This window comes from Balearica regulorum, chromosome 7 (genome assembly GCF_011004875.1).
Source record: "Balearica regulorum gibbericeps isolate bBalReg1 chromosome 7, bBalReg1.pri, whole genome shotgun sequence".
Taxonomy (NCBI): domain Eukaryota; kingdom Metazoa; phylum Chordata; class Aves; order Gruiformes; family Gruidae; genus Balearica; species Balearica regulorum.
In genome coordinates this window covers 22,469,110-22,489,509 of record NC_046190.1, presented here as the reverse complement: position 1 = coordinate 22,489,509, position 20,400 = coordinate 22,469,110, and the positions used below count along the sequence as shown (strand labels likewise).

Below are 20,400 nucleotides of genomic sequence, written 5' to 3'. Positions count from 1 at the left end.
TTTCTGCTGCTCTCCTGGTGTAAAAAGGAAGCACCTCGTGGAGCACTTAGGCCTGGTTTCCCTGTGCATCACTGGTGCAGTTTCAGCTGTGGTTAATGCTGGAACCGGACTAACAGGACATCCCCCTCTGGCATGTGCTGTACCCGTATGGGTGCCCTGGGACACTGTCCCTAGCTGCCTAATTCCCCTGCGTGCCATCCTAGACATTTTGCTGTCTGGACTAATGCGTGTGCAGCCCCCTGTTCCCGTCCTCGGAGTGGGTCCTAGCCCTGTGAGCATCCAAGTAGGGTCCACCACCGGTCACGGGAGAGATGCTTTGACACCTTTTTAACACGCTGGCCTGGCAGGAGACAGACGCGGGGACTGCCAGGCGCTGCCCGTGCTCACCCTGCCTCCGTACGGCCAAGCGCCTGGCTTGGCCGGGGCGGGGGGGACGGCCCCTGGGCTGGGGCTGCACCGCCCGGCCCCGCCCGCTCCCGCCGCCGGCCGGCCTGAAAGGGGAAGACGGGCGGGCGGCAGCCGCTCCCCTCCCACTGCCGCGCCCTGCCTCTCTGTGCCGCCACTCGGGCCGCGCTCCCAGCGGGACTCGCTGCAGGTGGGTGCCGGTTCCGCTGCCGGTGGGGTAGGCGCGGCGGAGGGGTCCGGGGCGGGCGGTCCGAGAGGAGCCGGCAGCGCTGCGGTCGGTAGTCCTCAGCCTCCATCCCGTCGGCACGGCTCTCGGCCCCACAGGTTTGCGCTACCTGCCTGTCGGGGCGCCCGCAGTGAGTCCTGGAGACCGCCCCGCCGCCGCCGGTGCGAGCACGGCCAAGGGCTGCGGCGTCTGCCCCGCCGCCGGCCCTTCCGCCCGAATGCCGTGCGACGAGGGGCCTCCTTCCGCCCTGAGTGCTCGCGGGGTCGGTGGGCTGCGCAGGCGGTTGGCTCGGTGTGAAGCGTGGGTGCAAGCAATGGCAGCAGCCCCGGGTACTGCACGCCTGCCAGCCGCGCTCCGGGTGAACGCTGAAGGGCTGGATTGAAGTTTCTGAGCTAATGGCAGAGGCACCTGACTGCTCCTCTGCTGCTGGAAAGGAAAGAGGGAAACGGTTCAAGTTGCCAGCTGTCAGCTTGGCCCTGGCGTGTGTGAACAGCCTGGGTAACTTCAATAGGGCTACTAAAGGGCACGAGTTAAGCATCTGCTTAAGTGTGCAGGATCAGAGCCTTGGCACCTGAACAAATCTTCAAAGTGCTTTTGTGTAACTTGCTTCGTTTTCTTCTAGATTAGATCTCAGGAGTGTCTTCCCTCTCCTGTTCTGCCTCCTCATCCTATCCATCCCTCCTCAACCCTTGTTTATGGCAGCTCAGCCAGGTCTTATTCCTCCTGTGTGCTCAAAGCCAAGGAGCCGCTTGGTTTGGTTGGTTTTTTGTGGGGTTTTTTTGGTTTTTTTTTTTTTTTTTTTTAATGTGAGGGTGTCAATTGTTTTATTGAAGATAAGACTCATCGTTAGCTTCTCTACTGCTGTAATTCTGTCAAATGTGATCGGACTTGTCTGTCAGGACTTTATCAATCCCCAGCGCTTCCTACACAAGGTTTCACAACCTTCTGGGGTGTTTAATGACTTCTTTCTTTTAATGTGGCGCTTCTCTGTAGAAAGAAGCTGAAATCATAGGGCAGTAAATGGAAGACTTTTCTTCCCCACCCCTCTTGACCACTTCTCTAAAGTTTGGTGCACTTATCTCTCTCTAGTTTTCTCAAGAACTTGTTCAACTTGACTGTCATACAGACATAACCCCTTCTTAAGACTAAAACGTGCACTGAACTGTCATGTGCTCTCATCTCAAGGTCTATGGCTCACATGAGTATTTGGAAATGGCCCCGAGCCTTTCTGTCTCTTGCATTCAGGGATTACAAATAATGTTCTTAAGTGCTTCGATGCTGCAGACCTGAGACCGCTCACAAGGAGCGCAGCTTCGCACCAGCTGCTGCTCTGTCTTGCAATTGTGTTGCAAGTGAGGGGAAATGGCCCTCCGGAAGAACTTGCTGTTGCAGAGCATCATGGTGTCACAAACCATCTCTGTCCGTTCCAGAAGACAACCAGGAAGCCTGTGGATATGGAGTGGGGGGAGATCTCACTAACCACCTGGACTGATTTAATGTATGATGAGAGGCCAGGTGGGGAAGCAGATGTGTGGTGTTTGACACCATCCCCCAGCTTGAGTTCTTGAAGATGTGTGTAGTGTCAAATGTCTTGACAAGCTGAGATACAGATCTTTATTAATACTTTTCTCAGTTGTTATGGACCAGTATTTTCTTTAATACCATGGTTCCCTGGCTGTGATCTATGGACTGCCAACCTGCTGCTGGCCCACAGATTCCCGTCTTGCCTGTAGAGCTTCCTCCATAAAACTCTGATGATCCAGAAGGATGTTGAAGGTGGCCCAAGGTCCCAAAAGTTTGGAACTGACTGGGGACTCCATCAATCTTTGTCCAAAATGGATGATCAGAACACTTCTGATGCTGTTACGTGGAAGCAGTAGCACTGAGTGTGGTACAAAGTAGGAGTTGTTCTGATGCTGACCTGATCACTGCTGTGATTGTTCCATTTGGTCTTTTGGGGATCTGGGCTTTCTTCATTCTCTGTGTTTTTTGTGGGCTGCCATGAAGACGTCAAAAGAAAAATGCTAGAAAGTGACACTGTGTGTCTGTGTCCTGAGCAGACAGTCTGTGTACTATTCACTCTGTGTGCAAACAAAATTTTTAAAATCTCAGGGCTGCAGGCTGCCTGGGGAGGCTTATATTTGAAGAGGTTTTTTCTTGCTTATTGTTTTCTATACTAAAATACCAATATTAGTATTAGAATACTGTAATACTAATATTAGTATACCAGAATACTAATATTAGTATTTTAGTGTTAGTGTTATTTACCCAGGTGACTGGTGAAGCAGCTGTCTGTGATAATCCAAAACCAGAGCACAGAAGCCCACCAAGCACTGGGTTGGATGTGATTGATGGTTAGAATCCCCTGCTTCAACATATGCTTTAAGTTTACTTTACACAGCCCTGTATCCTCTAGGTTTTTACTAGAGATTCTCCTGGGCAGCTCCTGCTTGTAGTGCAACATCTTCCTGCAGTGGCAGAATTGCTCTGAGCTGCATACCTGCCTGCCTGCACGGAGTTTTGGCTTCCATAAATTAGCCACAACTGGGTTGGCTGTCATCAACTTGATGGTAGCAGATGGTCCTGTTTTTTCTGGATCACACCCAACAGATGAGGCAAACTTTGGTTTCTTATTCCAGGAAGAGTTTTGAGCATCCAAGTGAAGATGCCGTTTTTCCTTTTGGCTTCAAATGAATTGTGCTCCTTTGTTAACTCTTGAGAAGTTTACAGCGAAAATGCTTCTTACTGTGTGTAAGAGCTGGATAGAGACTCAGATGCAGGAAGGGAAATAATGCAGTCCCATGGATGTGGGTTTCCTGGTCCTTGGCAGGAACTAGGCAATACAAAGTACTGGAGGAGAGGGAGACATGTAAAGGGCAGGGTCCTTGCAATGAGGTCTTGTGGTGGGTTGACCCTGGCTGGAGGCTAGGTGCCCACGAGACCTGCTCTATCGCTCCCCCTCCTTAACTAGACAGGGGAGAAAAAGTGTAGTGAAAGGCTCGTGGGTCGAGATAAGGACAGGGAGAGATTGTTCAACAGTTACCATCTCGGGCAAAACAGACTGAACTTAGAAAAGAATTCATCTAATTTATTATCAAGCAAAACAGAGTAGAGGAATGAGAAATAAAATAAAATCTTAAAACACCTGCCCCCACCTCTCCCATCTTCCCAGGCTCAACTTCACTCCCAATTTCTACCTCCTCCCCCCGAGCAGTGCAGGGGGACGGGAAATGGGGGTTGTCATCAGTTCATTACACCTTGTCTCTGCCGCTCCTTCCTCCTCAGGGGGAGGACTCTTCACACTTTTCCCCTGCTCCAGTGTGGGGTCCCTCCCATGAGAGACAGTCCTCCACAAACTTCTCCAACCTGAGTCCTTCCCTTGGACTGCAGTTCTTCATGAACTGCTCCAGTGTGGGTTCCTTCCACGGGGTGCAGACCTTCAGGAGCAGACTGTTCCAGCGTGGGGTCCCCCACGGGGTCACAAGTCCTGCCAGCAAACCTGCTCTGGCGTGGGCTCCTCTCTCCATGGGTCCACAGGTCCTGCCAGGAGCCTGCTCCAGTGTGGGCTTCCCACGGGGCCACAGCCTCCTTCAGGTGCCTCCACCTGCTCCGGCGTGGGGTCCTCCATGGACTACAGGTGGAATCTCTGCTCCGGTGCCTGGAGCACCTCCTCCCCCTCCTTCTGCACTGACTGCGGAGTTTCTTACATCTTCTCACTCCTCTGGCTGCAAAAAGATCCTGCTACATGGTGGTTTTTTTTCCTTCTGAACTCTGTTATCACAGAGGCGCTACCAATGTCATTGATGCGCTCGGCCTTGGCCAGCAGCGGGTCTGTCTTGGAGCCGGCTGGCATTGGCTCTGTCAGACGCAGGGGAAGCTTCTAGCAACCTCTCGCAGAAGCCACCCCTGTAGCCCCCTCCTCCTCCCCCCAACCTTGCCCTACAAACCCAATGCAGGTCTGTTTGCTGCCCTTTCTTCATGGGCTTCTCTGCTCAGACTGCTGGCTGTCAGAGGTTTTAGTACTTCAACCCAGTAAAAGGCACCTGAATTAAAGAAACATCTTCAGAGCTGTAGCTGTTCAGTTACTTCACTTAAGTTAAATTGATGTAATCTATTGATATCAAAATCATACCCTGTCAAACATGTTAAATAGGGCAAAATCAAGGGGCAAATTTCAGCCCACTAAGAGGTTTCTCAGGAGAGTTTGAGAGATGTTTTCTTTTTGCTCCCTTTCTGCTGTCTCCCATTTCAATTTCAGTGCTTTGCTGTGGCTTTGAAAGCAAACTCCCAGCAGCTGATGGTGGCCAGGCGTGCAGGGCAGGAAGGATGCTGCTGCCTGCAGTGGCAATCGTGTGAGGGCTTCCCCCTGCCCACCCCTCCTGGAGCAGGCTCTGGTCCTGGCTCCTGCCGAGATGCCTGCTCTGCCCTGCATGCTGCAGCAGTGAAACTTAAAGCCTTGGTGGCACGGGCTTTTTTAGTAGTTTTCTTGAATCTTGACTTCTGACCGTTAGTGTCAATTGTGGTGTTAGGGGGATTGCTCTGCATAAATCAGCCAGTTTGCATGGCTTTACCAAGCGCTTGTCATGACAGCAGGGAAGGGTATGTTCTCCCTCTACAAGCCTTCTCCTTTCAGTGGCAGTGCTATTTCTTGCAATATTTGTCTGATTTAGCCCCTAGCCCGGGACTTCAGAGCACGAATGAGGAGGTGGTTCTGTCTGCTCTGCTCTCTGATCTAGTGTGGGATCTGCCGTATACTTGGATTTCACACCTCTGCAGAGGCACAGGCTGTGAATTCACCTCCCAGCAGAGTTGCGTTCCTGTGCCCAGCGGTTTGGAGGTTTCTGTTGAAGATGACCCTTCTGCAGCGCAACACTGGGGCAGGCAGCTGAGCTCCTGTACCCAGAGGGCTGGGCTGCAGCTGCCCCACGCTGCGGACGGAGCTGCACTACCCGTGGTACCCAACCGTTGCTGGAGGGTCCTGATGCAAAACTCATGAGGCGACTGTAGCTGCGTGTCCGGTGTTGGTAAGAGGTAAAGCAGGGGCGTGAGCAGGTGGAGTTTGAGCCTTCCCACATCTAGCCCGTGTGTGCATAAGATTTAGGTCTTTTCTCCTTTCCCCTTTGCTGTCATCCTGAGATCCTAGCAGTGACTTGTGGCTGAACTAGAGGTGGAGCCAGCAGAGTGCTGCCCTTAGAGCTGGTAGTTATGCCTTCATTACATCCCAGGAGCACTAAAAAGTAGGGATGTGCATGGCTGAAAACCTGCCTGTGCATCCAGCACAGATCTAGGGCTGGAGCTAGTTCCTTGGCTCAGTGTACCTCTCTGGGTGCAGAGCAGAGATTTGCTCTGGTGGTATTGAGCTGGGGTAGGAAAAAAAGGTCCTTTCCTGCAGCCTGGCACCCTCCCACCATTCAGGAAGATTTACAGCCTCCCTTGTTGCCTGGGCAAGGAGAAGAGCTTCCTGAGCTAGCACCTTTAGGGATTGCTCCTGAGGTTGGAAGGATGAAGCAGCCAAGAGCAGTCTGTGAGTCTCCTGTGTTAGCGTTTGCCCCTGGCCTGAGGGCTGAGATTGACACCTTGCTTGTCATTTGGATTTTGATAGCCCCCAGAGGGTGAGAGCTGAGGGTCTCAGCAATGGCTGGTACATAGGTCCATGGTAGGGCATGGTCCTTGCTGAAGATGGGTGACAATTTTTTTTAAAATGACTATTCCTTTCACCTGCACAGTTTCTTCATCTTTTACTTATCGCCTAATGAGAAAGCACCCCACCCCACATATAAAACTGCCTCTTCTGCTCCTCGTAACACACTTACATGTGTGTATGACCCACCAGGTGCCTCAGGACAAGCCTATACCTGTTGCTGTCATGGAGCCTGTCCTGAGGTCCCCACTGTCCTGGGGAAGGCCAGCAGTAAGGGGCTGCCATCCCTCACTCTCTCCCTGGAAGCTGCACGCACTCTGGATCCGTTGTGCAATGTCACAGCCAAATGCTTTGCCTTCCCTGGTGCTGAGCAGGATAAATCCCCTTTGGGCCTCTCAAGTAAGCTGAGAACTAGACCAGCTTTGTGGGCTGTAGCTCCGTGGGGGCCAGCGCGGCTGGCACGAGCCAGCCTGTTCTGACTGGCAAGGAGGCAGGATGCTGAGCAGATCCTTACTTTCCTCACAAGGCTTCTGCTTTCTTCTCTCCAGCCCTTCTCCTTTCTCTCCATCTTCCTGGAGCTCTTGCTCTGTGTGTCCAACCACCCCCTTGGTATCTGCTAGCATTTCTCATGCTTCTCATTGCTCCTGCCACCCAGTTGGCCCTGGGTGGGAAGGGTGGGAGTCCAAGCACTGGTTGCCTTTGAAACAGGGGAGGGTCTCAGCCCGCAGCTGCTCTGTTTCTTTCCCATGGGACAGGAGAGCAATGGGAAGAGTATGGCACTTTTACACTCCCATGTCTCTACCCCCACTCGCTATCTCTGGCCAGACATATCCAGCTGCTGAGGGGAGTCTGAAGATTGTATTTAGCAGTATCTTATCCAGGACTTTCTTTCCTGCCTCTTAATTGATCAAGCAATAGTGGAGAGGCTGGCAGAAAATCTTGGATCAAATGCTGCTCTACCACATCCCTACAGCCCCCCTGGGACTCAGCATGCGGGGCCATCCAAAATCCACTTATAATTGTTCCCATTGTAACTTCTCCCCCCACACACCCTTCCTAGCATGTCTGAACTGGGTCCTCAGGATGTGGCTCTGCTTCTGACTGTTCCCAAATAATTATCATGTAATTCTTCTCCCAAAATAATGTAAGGTGTGGGTGAGGCGCGTTCACTTCCAGTGATGTAGCAACACCCCTTACACAACAGAAATGCTGGGTGTTTCACCAAACTGGGAATAGGTCGATGGCCGCAAGAGTGTGACTAAGGGACGTCAGTGTGCCACAGGTGTTGCATGGTATCTCTGGGGTTGCTTTCTGGGTTTGCCTTCTTCCAGTGCATCAGTATCCTGGCACCCGCTTTCCCTTCCCAGCCCTTTCCCTGGAGCCTTCCACGGCTGATCCGTAGCGGAGCAGCTGTCCTTCCAGACCCCTGCTGTGCTCTCTGGGATTGCAATTCCTCTTGGAGGGTCCTGCTGTGACCCAGGCTCGCTTCCACCCTGTCTGTGCTTAGCAGTGTGCCTTGCCAGCCTTGTGAGGGCTAAAGCCAGAGCGTGCCTCTCAGCATTCCCACCGGGCTCTGCAGACCTCCCAGCAAGCTTGCACAGACATCAAGGGCTCAGAGGGAACCAGCCATTCTGGCTGGGCAGAAATAGAAATGAAATCCAGCTGTGCTGGTTCTGTAGCGGTAACCAGGGATAGAGCAGTGAGTGTCTCGGCTGGTGCTGTGACCCAGCAGAGCTCCTCTGGCTGTTCTCCCTCTCTAACACTCTGCAAGTCAGTCTACTGGGTTTTGAGCCTTAGGAGCAGATCAGCATAGAGAAGAGATTCTGAATTTCTAGAAAACTCCCCTGATACACCTTAGCATCTGACTTTGGTGGGGGATTTTTATTATTTTTGTCACACTTTTTTGTTGGGCTTGTTTGTTTTTCAGTGATGAGCTCCAGACTGCTCTCTTCTCCCAGTTCATGAGCTTCTGGCTTGCAGCTACAATCCCAGTTGTTAGTTGCCCAAGTACATGACCGAGCATTTCATACTATATTAATGACATGTTTCTCTCCCAGCAGCAATGACAACGATGAAGGTGCTACCATGCCCTGCTGCTCTTCTCTTCCTAGTGGCTGCATTCAGTCTGGAGCCATCTCACTGTGCCAAGGTGTTGATCATGCCCACCATAGTCTTTGACAGCCACTTGCGAGTCTTCATGCGAGTGGCAGAGGCACTGACTGATCGAGGCCATGACCCTGTGTTGCTACTTCATGAGGGTCGGGATGTGGAAACCTACCTGCCCAGCTTCCGCATGCAGAGGTACTGGGGTATCTTCAGCACACAGAGTGCAGATGCCTGGGTGCAGGAGAAGATAAAGCGTGTCTTCCAAGGGAAGATGACCTCTCTGGAGATGTTTTCCTTTTTGGAGAAGTACCTGGAAAACTGTGACCTAGTGCTGGGAAACTCTACCCTTCTGCAGAAACTCCAGCAAGAGCACTTTGACCTGCTGTTGGTGGACCCCAATGAGATGTGCGGCTTTATCCTGGCCCACATTCTCCGTGTCAAATATGCTGTGATCTCCACTGGTTTCTGGTTCCCAGCAGAGATTGGTGCAACTTCCCCCATTGCCTATGTCCCCGAGTTCAACTCCCTGATGACAGACAGGATGAGCTTCTTTGGCAGGACTTGGAATCTCCTAGTCTACATGATCACTCGCGTGGCCACAAAGCTGGTCATCCTGCCCAAGTTTGAACGTCTCATGGAGAAGCACAAAGTGGAGCCAAAGACATCCATGTTGGACCTTGTCCATGGAACTAGCCTCTTCTTCCTCTGTAATGATGTGGTGCTGGACTTTCCCCGGCCAACGCTCCCCCATGTCATTTTCACAGGGGGAATCCTTGCTGAGCCTGCAAAGCCCCTCTCAGTGGTAAGTGCAGAAAAGCTTTGAGCTATGATTGCACATTAACCTGGGGAGCTATTCAGTGCAAATCTGCTTTTGAAGAGTCTTGTAAATGCTCTGACACCCCAGGAGTCTGGAAAGCTGTTGTGTTATGGTGCCTGGGTGCAGCAGGAAGACAAGCAGCACTGAGGACCGTGAGGTTGCAGGGAAGATACAGAATTAAGTTGTCCATGCTAAAGTGGAATTTGGCTTCACTGTCTGTGTAAAGTGGTGTGTGGAAGTCCTAAATTGGCAGTGTTGCCCCTGGGACTTGATCATGAGTAGTTTGCTCCTATACTTGAAGCGGAAATGAGAAGAACAATTAGTCTTCAATGCTTCATCACTGATTTCTGTCAATCCAGAATTTCCTCCTTAATCCTATTTCTCGCGGGGCGTTTCTGCCCTCAAGCTTGTAGTCTTAAGAACCCATAGAGGAGAACTGTGCTTGTTCCTTCAGCAAATTCAATGCGGAATCCCAAAGTGTACAAAACTGAAGTGTATCATCCCCTTTTTCTTGAGGTCCAGCCCCGAGGGAGAACTCCCCAGGCATCCCAGAGGCTTTCTCTGGCCTGTACCTCCCTATCCCCGGTAATAAATTCAGAGGGACAAGCTCTTAAAGCCTCAAACTGAAGACAATATTGGAACAGAGCAGGACCTGTCTGCCATTTCTCCCATTGCCTGACCACTTTTACAAACGCTGAGGGGAAATAGACCTGGATAATGACACTTGGGCAGTCAGGTTGTCCTGGTGTCCCAACTAAGGGTCCAAAACGGAGGTAAGGTTAGAGGCCTGTCAAGATCTCTGATGGCAGCTTTAATAGAGAAAAACTTTTGGGTACCAATTTTTTTCCAGTTAAAAGGGAAAAAGTGAGGTCAGGTGCTTTAGAACAGAAGTTCTCCAGATGCGTATGGCTGCACATCTCCCTTTCCCACGTGGCACGGCATGCAGGTAATGCAACACACGTCGGGTGCTCCAAAAGCTGTGTCAGAGAGTGGCTACCTCACAGGTCTTGCAAAACACTGGCTTGGTCCAATCTGGCCACGTACACACCTGCGTTATAAAGAAGGGAGTTGTTTGCTGTGGCATTACTCATGTGCTTCACAGCTTCCAGAACTTATCCCAGGGCGCCTAAGGGAAGAACGATGGAGATAAGTCCGGAGCCCCGCAGTAGGCGGTGGCTGTTGTGCTAGCAGGCAGGCATGTGTGTACCCAGGTTGTGGGATGCCAGCAGGAGAGCGGGCTTCTGTAGGTCTAGGTGTAGCTTAAGGAATCTCCCATCTGAACTGGAGCAGAGTTATGTAGTTAAGGTGTTTATTTCCTCATAATTGAAACACCGTGATTGTGAGTTCCTCTAATTAGGACTCGGAAATACAAATATGTATTTGACAGATGGTGAGAACTCTTGGTGGTCAACCATGCTTCCGTAGCAACTTCAGTGACGTTCCTGAAAGTCAAATGTTAAGGCACAATTATAATGGATAACGTAATCAATTGTTTTATGAGTCATTATACTTTTATTTAGGAAAGTAAAACTAGCACTTTTTCTTCTTTAGCAGTTTTAGTGGTTGTATTGCTCAAAGGATGTGAAACTCAAGAGAATGGAAAAACCAAAATCTCTTAGTTGAAAACTTTTTGGTTCTTGGTTGTTGGGTTTGTTTAGGGCTTTTTAAGCATTTCTGCAAAGATAGTTTTGAGTCCCTGAAGTATACAAAAAAGGGCAAATATCCCTAGAGATTAACACTAAAACATGCTTTAACTCTTCTGTACTATGATCCCCCAACCTGTAGACTGCTATTAATAAGATACTCTGAATTAATCATCCTATTTTTTTTTCCTTTAATAACAGGAAGAACTATTTTTTTCCCTTCATGTTCTTCTACAGTCTTTATTTCAATGAAGTATTCATATTCAAAGGTAGATTTTATGAAACTACCCTAAAATGCTCCTGACTGCGATACATGGGAAACTTGAAGCAGGAGAGAATCCGCAATGAGAAATAGGCTCAGGCCAGCCTGGCATAAAAACGAATAGTCTGTGTTTGGTCCACAGGAGCTGTGGTGGCTGATTTCTTCTCCCTGCAGCCTTTTGGCCCTGGTTGAAAAAAAGTGCAGGCTCTGTTCTAGATACACGCCTGTTTATGTAGCATTGTAGGTAGCCTCTAAATGAAGGACAAACAATTGTGGTTTTTGCTGGAGCTGTAGCTACCTCTCAGCCTAGTGACCAAAAACTAAATCTGCTATCTGTGAGTAGCTGTCAAGATGGGTAGAAATCTTCTGCAAGATGGCAAAACCTTCTGCCACCTCCAGGAGCCTTCGACATTGGAGAGTTTGTGGGGAATCTCCAGCGAGATGTTGTTCCTGACCCTGCCTGCATGATGTTTCGTCTGTTGTATCAGCCTACAGATAGAGACCCTGACAGGCCTCCTGCCTTAGTGGTGATGGAAAATAACCTTCCTCTTTTTACTCCAATTTCCTTCTCTGCTCTGGCTGCTCCTATGTGGGCCCTGCTTGCCAAAGAGTAATTGCTTTACCTCCAAAGCAGGAGGTAGTGCTATGAAGTGCAAGTTTTGGACACCTCCCCGCAAGCTCCTAAGCCCAGCAGGTGCTCAAATAATTTCTGCCTGGCTGGGTGCAGAAATCACAGCGGTTTTAGAGTTTGTGGCCTGATGAAAACCATGTAGCTTTGTGCTCCAGGTGCATTTGGCTTCATCCTCTCCGTAGACAACTTTCTACTGGCAGAGGCAACAGTGGGAAGGGCCTTTCTCTAACAAGACTTCAAGGTAGCTGTGTGTGTTCTGCCCGCAGGGTCTGCGTCTCTGGGTGGAAGCAGCAGATGCAGGTGTTGTTGTTGTCTCCTTTGGCATTGGGATCCGAGCTCTCCCGAGTGACTTGGTAGAGAAGATGGCTGGTGCGTTTGCTCGTCTCCCGCAGAGGGTGGTGTGGAGGTGAGGAAGGAATGGGATTCCTCTTAATTTGAGTTGGACAAAAATCAATGTTGAGGTGTGATTCATCTCAAAACACAGAATTTGCTTTCCATCTCTTGACCTGACTGAATTTATAATTGTTCTCTGTGTGTCTCTCTTCCCTTTTTTTCTCCTCCCACAGATACTTTGGGCAGAAGCCAAGAAACCTGGGTGAGAATACACTGATGATGGGGTGGCTGCCCCAGAACGACCTGCTAGGTAAGGCTGGGCTCTGTGTGTGTGTGCGCCGCTAGCAACATCCCTGGAGTTGAGCCCAAACCACAGCAAAGGTGTACAAGGACAACAGCACCTGTGTGGGTCTAAGTCTGTTTCTTGTTGTGAGCCTGATCTGTACAAAACATGGTCCTCGCCTAACACCTGTGTGAAGCTGCATCTTGGTCCCTATCTCCCCCCTCCTCCTCCTCCTACTCAGCAAGTTTTGGGCTGCCAAAAGCCAGGTGTGTTCCCAAAGGGTAACATCCTTTCTGCTCAGCATGCCTGGTTTTCCCTAAACATACATCAATGCTATGTGTTGAGGAAGCCACCGGTAGCCCTGTTTCAGCGCGGAAGGCACTGACCTGCTGCCATTTCTTTGCCTGCAGGCCATCCCAACGTGAAAGCCTTCGTCAGCCACTGCGGGATGAACGGTATATTCGAGGCAATTTATCACGGTGTGCCAGTGGTAGGATTTCCTTTCTATGGAGACCAGTTTGACATCATGACCAGAGTGCAGGCAAAGGGCATGGGTATCCTCATGGACTGGAGCAGAGTAAAAGAGGAGGATCTTTACCAGGCCATCATCACAGTTATCTCTGACCCCAGGTGAGGCATATGGAAGCCTCATCGAGGTCTTCCTTGGTGCAGACTCTATGTAGGGACCAGCGTGTCTTTGTATTGATCCCTACCCATGTAGCCTGTGGTGGCTTCTGGACCAAGCAGAGTTGGAAGCATTGCTCAGCTGGCCAGATGTGTTAGTGCCTCAGTCCTGAGATGTGGTCCAGGAGGAGATACTCCAGCATTTGCTGTCAGTGTAATCTAGTCCTGTTTGGCTCTGACTGTAAATTTTCTTAGAAAGCTTTCTGAGATGCTGAGGCACAAATCTCTTCTCCTTTTAATGCCAGCCTGTCATAAGGGGAAGTGAGATCACAACCTCACCTTGGCACCTCCCTGGTCTTGTCCTAACAACTTTCTGTAGAAACGTTTAGTGCAGGTCATGCTCTGTCTGCTCCTTCTGACAGCCAGGTACTCTTCCCTTTCCTAGATCTGCTCCAGCACAGTGACACAGGGCTCCCACTTTCTGACAGGACACATGGAACTGCTACTGTTAGAAGTGCTGTCCGAGACCTTAATGTTTTTTTGTTTGTGAGCTATTAGGAGCTCTCAACTACTGACAGTGTACGTTGTTAAGGTGTTGCAACTCAGTACCTTGAAGGATTTGGCCAGTCATCAAGTGTACAACTATTGTTTGAGGCTGGGTGAGGTCCCCTCTCCTCAGAAAGCAACGATCCACGTGAACCCACCAAGCAGGGACTCGGGAGCTGAGCTGCCAATCTTTTTAAACACACAAAGTACGGTGCACTCTGGCTTGTGCTGCCATGGCTAACAATTGCCATCAGAGTGACTTTCTGAGGCAGGCCAGAACAGAATTATGGAATAAACTTGCCACTCTCCCAAGGTATCATTTGGGACTTGAAAGCACTACTGGACATCTCAGACCACTTCTCAGCTGTGAAGCTCCTGTCAGAAGGGTAACTTCTTGTCTTCTTTCCTTGCAGCTACAGAAAAGCGGCCAAGCTCATCTCAGCTCTGCACCTGGACAGACCAATGCATGCTCTCAACAGGACAGTGTACTGGCTGGAGTACATCCTTCGTCACAACGGGGCACCGTATCTTCGCCCTGCTGTCTACGACCTCTCCTTATACGAGTACTTCTGCCTGGACATCTTGGCTCTTCTCTTGCTGTGTCTGGCCAGTATTGGATTCATCCTCTACAAATCCATGGTGTGGTGCAGAAGGAAGGGGGCCAGCCCTGTGTATCAGAATGGCAATTGCATGAAAGGCCACTTCACAGAAGAGAAGAAATTGCAGTAGTGGCTCAGCGTGTTCCAGGTCACATCCCGTCACTGTGAAACGAACTGCTGCTATGCCAAGAAATGTGTGGCACGCAGGCATGGAGAGAGGTGAAAGATAAGCAGGTCTGGATGAGAAGAGAGGGGGGAGGGAGGACTATTGCACAGTCCTGCGTGCACACCTCTGTGCACAGCACCTGTGGGCGGGGGTGCAAATTCAGGCATGGGTGGAAGCACTTGGCCAGGGCGCTGGGAATGGGGCATGGGTAGGTAGACCTCCAGGGAGGAGTACAAGTTGTTCCCTTTTTATTGCACATTGGTTTAGATGCTGGTGTTGCTCTTCTGGCTTTTTGGATCTCCATGGAGGCTCTGGAGGTAGGAATAGCATTTCATGTGTGGCAGACAGAGTTTCTCCTCTGCCTTGTTACCCCAGGAGTCAGGATTTCTTTATGTGCAGGTGAGGACCTGAAGTAGAACTGCGGACAGGGAAGGGCACTGAAAGTATCATCTATAAGAGAATGAAATTGGTCTGGTTTAAGTTCTGTGGGTAAATATTGTTCTTCCTGCTTCCATCAACCCTCTGCAATCCTGTTTGTGTTTAAGCTAAATTATTTTTTTTTTAAATAAAGTTATATTCTTTCGCCTGTGTGGCAGTTCTCTCAGGATGTTGTTCAAGCAAGATTAAGGTGCTTTTTCTTCTTCTCACTGCTGCTGCGGTCTCCACATGCCTCTGGATCCCTACAAACCTCTGTCAGCGACTTGTTTTGGTCTTCCCACAGGGTTTCAGGCAGTGTCTTCCCTCCTCTGCCAGCATGTGACATACATCCATGCCCATAGAGTCTCCAAACCTGTGATAAAAGAAGAATTTGGAATAGATGCAAGTACCAGGACCACAGAATAGCAGTCAGTAGCTTGGGGAGCTGGTCATAGGCAATGGGCCATACAGTTCATTTATAGAAGCAACAAGCTCTGTTCTTTCTGAAGAAAACAAACTCCTGCTCATTTCAGTGTGAACAGCCATACTGTTGCCTCACTTGGGGACATGATACGGAGCGATACCTGTGTGTTTCTACTCACCCTGAGCTCTAAGGCAAACCCATGCTTGGGTGCAATTGCACAACCCACCTGTAGCATTGGCTGATGGTCCAGCTGGTGATGGCTCATGCCAAGGGTTGAGGGCTCTGCTCCATGCTCTCAGCTGGGGCCATAGCAGCGCTGGCACAAGCCAGAGAGCAACCTCATTGCCACAGCTGCCCTTGCTGGTGCTTCCAGGCTCTGCTCTTGATTGCTCTTGCATGTGCTTCCCTTTCCAGATGAAAGGTGTATTGCCACATGCAGCCTGGCAACAGCAGTTTGGCTGGGCTCCTGGGATGCTCTGGGTTGGGACAGTGCCCAGCCTTATTCGTTGGCTTCTCTGAGGCTCAGCAGTGCTGCCATCGCTCCCCAACCCTCAGCTTACAGAGGGGCTGCAGCGAAGAAGGCTTTGCATGAGAATCTCATTTGCTATTGAGGACAGATGAGAAGAGCCCATAGACCTAAGCTGGGACCTATAACTATCCCATGGCAGAAGTTGCTCTTCCTGGAGTTTCTTGCTGCCTCCTGGGATGCCCAAGCCTGACCACGATCAGTGGTGGGCATGGCAACCCATTGGTCTTGCTCTGTAGCAGTCCCATGTGGCTTCATGCCCTCTGAGCTGAGGATGTGGAGTTTAATTGTCCCAATGAGGAATGGGGAGGATCAGAGCAAGGTGAACTGCTAACACATAGTAGGGGAAAAGCAGAGGTGGTAGAAAAGTTGTAGAAACACTGGCTACCTGGCACCTTTCTGCCTGAGTTGAAAATTAAAGGTTGATGGAATTTGGAGGGGTTTTGGGGGGAAGAAAAAAAAATATATTGGCACAAGTTTTGCAGCATGCCTACCCATTGCCAGTTGCACTATGGTGGCTTTTTTGTCATCTCCTAGCAGATGAGTGTGGACAAGGGGGTGGGGGTGGGGCATTTTCCTCAGTTCTTTGTCATCTCTGGGGTGCAAGAGGAAGATGCTGTCTACGTGAGAGTTTGCCTATTTAGATTAGGCTGAATGTAACAAGTGAGTTGGGAAGCTTGTGGCTTGGTGACAGCGTGAGATTGCTTTGAACTTAAAGAAAAGAAAAAACAGTGAGAGGACAAATGCACCGTGTTTGCAAACTGAGGCCTCGACTGAGGGGCTTGCTTCCATTACGCCCCCAGACTGGCTGTGTGGGAAAAAAAAAAAAAAAAATTAAAAGCAAGAGGGCCTGCTTCAGTAGCCTGTGCCCCACAGCAGTCATTTCTGTCTTCGGAGGAGCTGCAGGAGAGGGTATGAGCGTCAGCCCTGCTCAGCAAAATCCTCCAGGTCAGATGCGGATCACCAGTGCTGGAACTGCAGAGGAAACGCGCAGCATGGCTTGAAGGGGCCAGAGACCTGCACGTTGTTTTGCTTGCAAGTAAAAAAGCAGAGAGAAATGTTTGAGACCCAAGGAGACTATGTGGACTTACAAGGACGTGAGTCTATTTTCTAACTTACTGAGGACACTGCCTTGTTGCTGTTTACAGTTTCAGAAAGAATTTCAAGGCAACATTAGCATATTGTCTCCTATCAGATGTGTCCTTAAGTCCTTGAGCTTTTCATGACTCCTTTCATTTCCAAATGCATAGCAGAGTTAGGAGGCATATCTAGCTAGGGAGTCAATGTGTATATAGTGCATTTAAACTGATTCAACAATTTATTGAGAACTACTTTTAATAGAGTAAAGCACAAACCTGCCTAAGGATCCTTTGAGTAAGAAGTGGACATTCAAAAAGCATCCCTGAAGTAAAAAGTCTTCTGCAGGAAAAGCTGCACACGGGCTTAGAAACTATCAGGAGCCATTCTTTAAGTTATAGGGGTAGTTTTCTGGAAGTATTTGGATATAGTAATTAAAGATGAGGGTTCCTCTAGCTTTTCCAGCTTTATTCCTGTCCTTTGTAAATCTTCTCCCTATTAAACACATAGCTTGCTCTCTTTACTTTTCTCCTTGTTATTCTTTCAGTATTGAATACAGAAGGAAAGTATAACAAAGCCTTAAGCTAGTTATTAAGTTCAATTATGAATAATGAGTAGCCTGTCACACACATTAAAAGCCTTGATGGGGGAAGGGATGTAGGTGAGTTTTATCCTTCAGGCAGCTCTGCCTTCAGCTTGGTACCTGATCTCTGGGCAAGATGCCTCTCAGTTACTGTGTGCCCTCCCCTGTCACAGGCACGGAGGTAGGCAGGTAGAGCTGTGGCTTAGCTTAGGAAATTAAAACTGTGGTTTACGAGGCAGCAAGCAGGGAACAAACCTTCCCCCCCCCCAAGGAAAAGTAGGACATGAGCGAATACTTTTCAGAGGACTGAAGAAGCCTCACCCAGGAGCTGCACTCCCAGTAGAGCCTTGCACAGTGCAAAGCTGCCTTCTGCCCCTCCGCCTTGCTCTTGGCAAGGCACCGGGGAACCTGAGCAGGATGCCGAAACACCAGCAGTCTTGCTACTGCGTGCAGAACTCCCTGTGAGGGCCCCGAGTGGCTCTGCGGGCAGGGAGGCATTTGGGGCGCATGTAAGCCAGCTTTTCGGGTTTGCCCAGCCCCGGCAGCTCCTTGCAAACCTGCTCAACATATGAGGCATGGCAACCCCGTGAGCGGGAGCCGTCCCAGCATTTGAGACACCCTGAGTTTGCAAATGAGTGTGTCTTCCAGGTGATGGGTGTGCAGCTCTGCCCAAACCCTGGGCTGGGGCCAGCACCTCTGCTGGGAGCAGCTCCTTGCCAGTGACAGGGAAGGGGTGAAGCCACATACTCACGCTGCTCCTGTTGCAACCCCTCTCTTAGGCCAGCATCAGTGGCCATACCACTGCTGGAGCACACAGCAGGGCCTGGCACGGCCTCAAATGCTGGTCTCCTGCAGCTGCTGCTTATTAGATGTTTGCAAACATCTCCTGCGGGAGACCAACGCTTTTGTACGTGGAGGGTCCTCACACGTTCCCCTGGCAGCACCCCTGCTGGAGAGCCTGTTCGTGGGCTGCAGCAGGGCCACGTCAGCTCTGCAGCTGGTTTTTCAAGTCCGGTAAGGTGGCGGCATCAAACCGTGTCAACAAAATTTGGCTAATAGAGAGGAGCTGTCTCCCTCTGCAGGTGAGTGTGGAATCGCTCCGGCTGTGAGAGGAAGGCCTGGAGGAGGACGGGCTCCGCAAAGATGATGATTTTGACTCACCCCATCGTTAAATGACAGTGAGCAAAGAGCACCTCCGTCCCAGGAAACCCTTCTTTTTGGCTGATGCAAGGACCTGTGCATGGCTCAGCCCCAGCCACTCTCACCTGCAGCAGCCCTCCTGATAACCACCCCTGTTTCCTGGGAGCAGAGAATTATCAAATTGGTGCAAAGTTCCCAACCCTAATTTATTTGAGGAGGGAGGTTTCCTCAATGAGCTGTATTTCAGCAGTGGGGATTACCTGGCTCACCAGCTGCGTTGCAGGGGCTGGAGTGTTATCTCCAGGCAGTGGATATTTGCCACCGTGGTGGCAGCCCAAGGGGCAACATGCAGGAAGAGATATTCCAAAATAAAGCGCTGCTCTTCCCAGCATCAGTCTGCAGATTGCTGTTCCTTGTTCCTGGCAGAGAAAAGCCAGCTGCTAAGCTTGGCACGAGTTCTCAGCACGGTGCACAGGGGACGATGTGACACAAGCCACCAGCAGTACCCAACAGGAGCACTCCCGCCGTCCTGCCTAGGCAGCGCTGTCAGGCAGGGGTGGGAGATGGAGGTGAATTGTGGAGCACAGCAGGCGTGGTGGCACAGGAGGGTCCTCTGCAGTCAGCTTGCGGCACAAGCCTGCTCGGTCACACTGTGCGGGGACCCTGCAGCAGCAGCTCCATGGGTGATCTGTGCCCTCTGCTGGTACTGGAAGAGAGAGAAATTCCACCTGGAAATAAGGCAAAACTTTTGGACAGTGAGGCAATGAATTTTTGGCAGGCTTTAGTGGCTGCACTGACACTTTTGGGCTTTTCAATCAGATTTGGTGCCTTTCAGAGAGAAATGATATAGCCTAAATTTGAGATCATGATGTGTATCATCTTGGGAGGCACATGAATTGGCACCCCATCCAGGGTGCAGGAAGGACCAGCTGCTCTGCAAGGCTCAGGTAGCCCAGTGCGAGGACAAGATTGCCAGGGCAGCACCTCCCTGCCAGGGCCAGCCAGACCACAGGATGGGAGAAGCTCATGCAGTGCCCTGACACTCACAGCAGTCCCTGCTCACCTGCAGAGCAAAAGAAGCAAGTCCTGAAGGCAGTGCAAGGGAAAGCAACTGTTCTCCTGGGTGTTCAAGCAAGGCATGATCTCAAATGACAGAAAGACCTATGGTCTCCCCCAAGCTGTGCTTTGGAAGGGCTTCCAAAAGGCTTGTAAAAGCCAGGGAGACATTACACACCATGGCTGCTCCTGCACCAGCCAGCTGGCCAGGAGCTGGGCACTGTGCCTTTGAGGGCAGCCAATTGCTCTGAATAGCTGATGGATGGATCTATTGGGGTTCAGGGAGCTCCTCCTTCCTCCCTCAGCCTCTTCCCTCTTGCTCAGGGACTGCTACTGGATGCCTCTCACCCTCCAGCTGAGCCTGTTTACCCCAGCAGGGCCACTCCGCCCACTGCTATAAAAGATTCTAGGCGGGATACAGCTGGGGCTAGTTCCTTCTCACAGCTACCCTTGGTGGTATCTATAGTGGTAATGGCTGTGTAGTAATCTTAAAGAAAACTTTTGAGTTATTATTTAATAATAAATATGTACTAGTGTTATGGTAGTTGACTAACTTAGTCCCTCTTTCCTTTGAATTCAGTTATATGCATTCCTGTAAGGCAAGCTCTTCAGAGACCACACCATGTACTGATGTAAAGCTCAGTAGTTTCAGTACAGAGCTTTGCAGAGTGGAGTTTTCTTCTGTAATTGGTAATCCTGGAAGACTAGAGTGATCCTGCTTGATTGTGAAGAGGTGAGTGTGCTCAAGGTGATATGTAGAACCATTGAATGATAGTTCAAAGGAAACAAGATGAATTTTGTTTTTATGAAATCTAAGAGAATGAGGAAACTTGGATGAATTATGGAAAACAGAATGGTAGTGTTCATGCAGGTAAGGGCAGCCCTGTATATCTAA

At 50.3% G+C, this 20,400-nt stretch overlaps 1 protein-coding gene across 1 annotated transcript; it reads left to right on the top strand.

Moving 5' to 3' along the window:
* The first annotated feature begins 511 nt into the window (after positions 1-511).
* LOC104630313 (2-hydroxyacylsphingosine 1-beta-galactosyltransferase) lies at positions 512-14,870 on the top strand. The gene is made up of 6 exons (XM_075758410.1): positions 512-595; positions 8,333-9,180; positions 11,998-12,137; positions 12,298-12,374; positions 12,758-12,977; positions 13,931-14,870. The coding sequence occupies exons 2-6, from the start codon at positions 8,335-8,337 to the stop codon at positions 14,244-14,246; spliced, it is 1,599 nt and encodes a 532-aa protein (XP_075614525.1). The 5' UTR covers positions 512-595; positions 8,333-8,334; the 3' UTR covers positions 14,247-14,870.
* Positions 14,871-20,400: the final 5,530 nt, after the last annotated feature.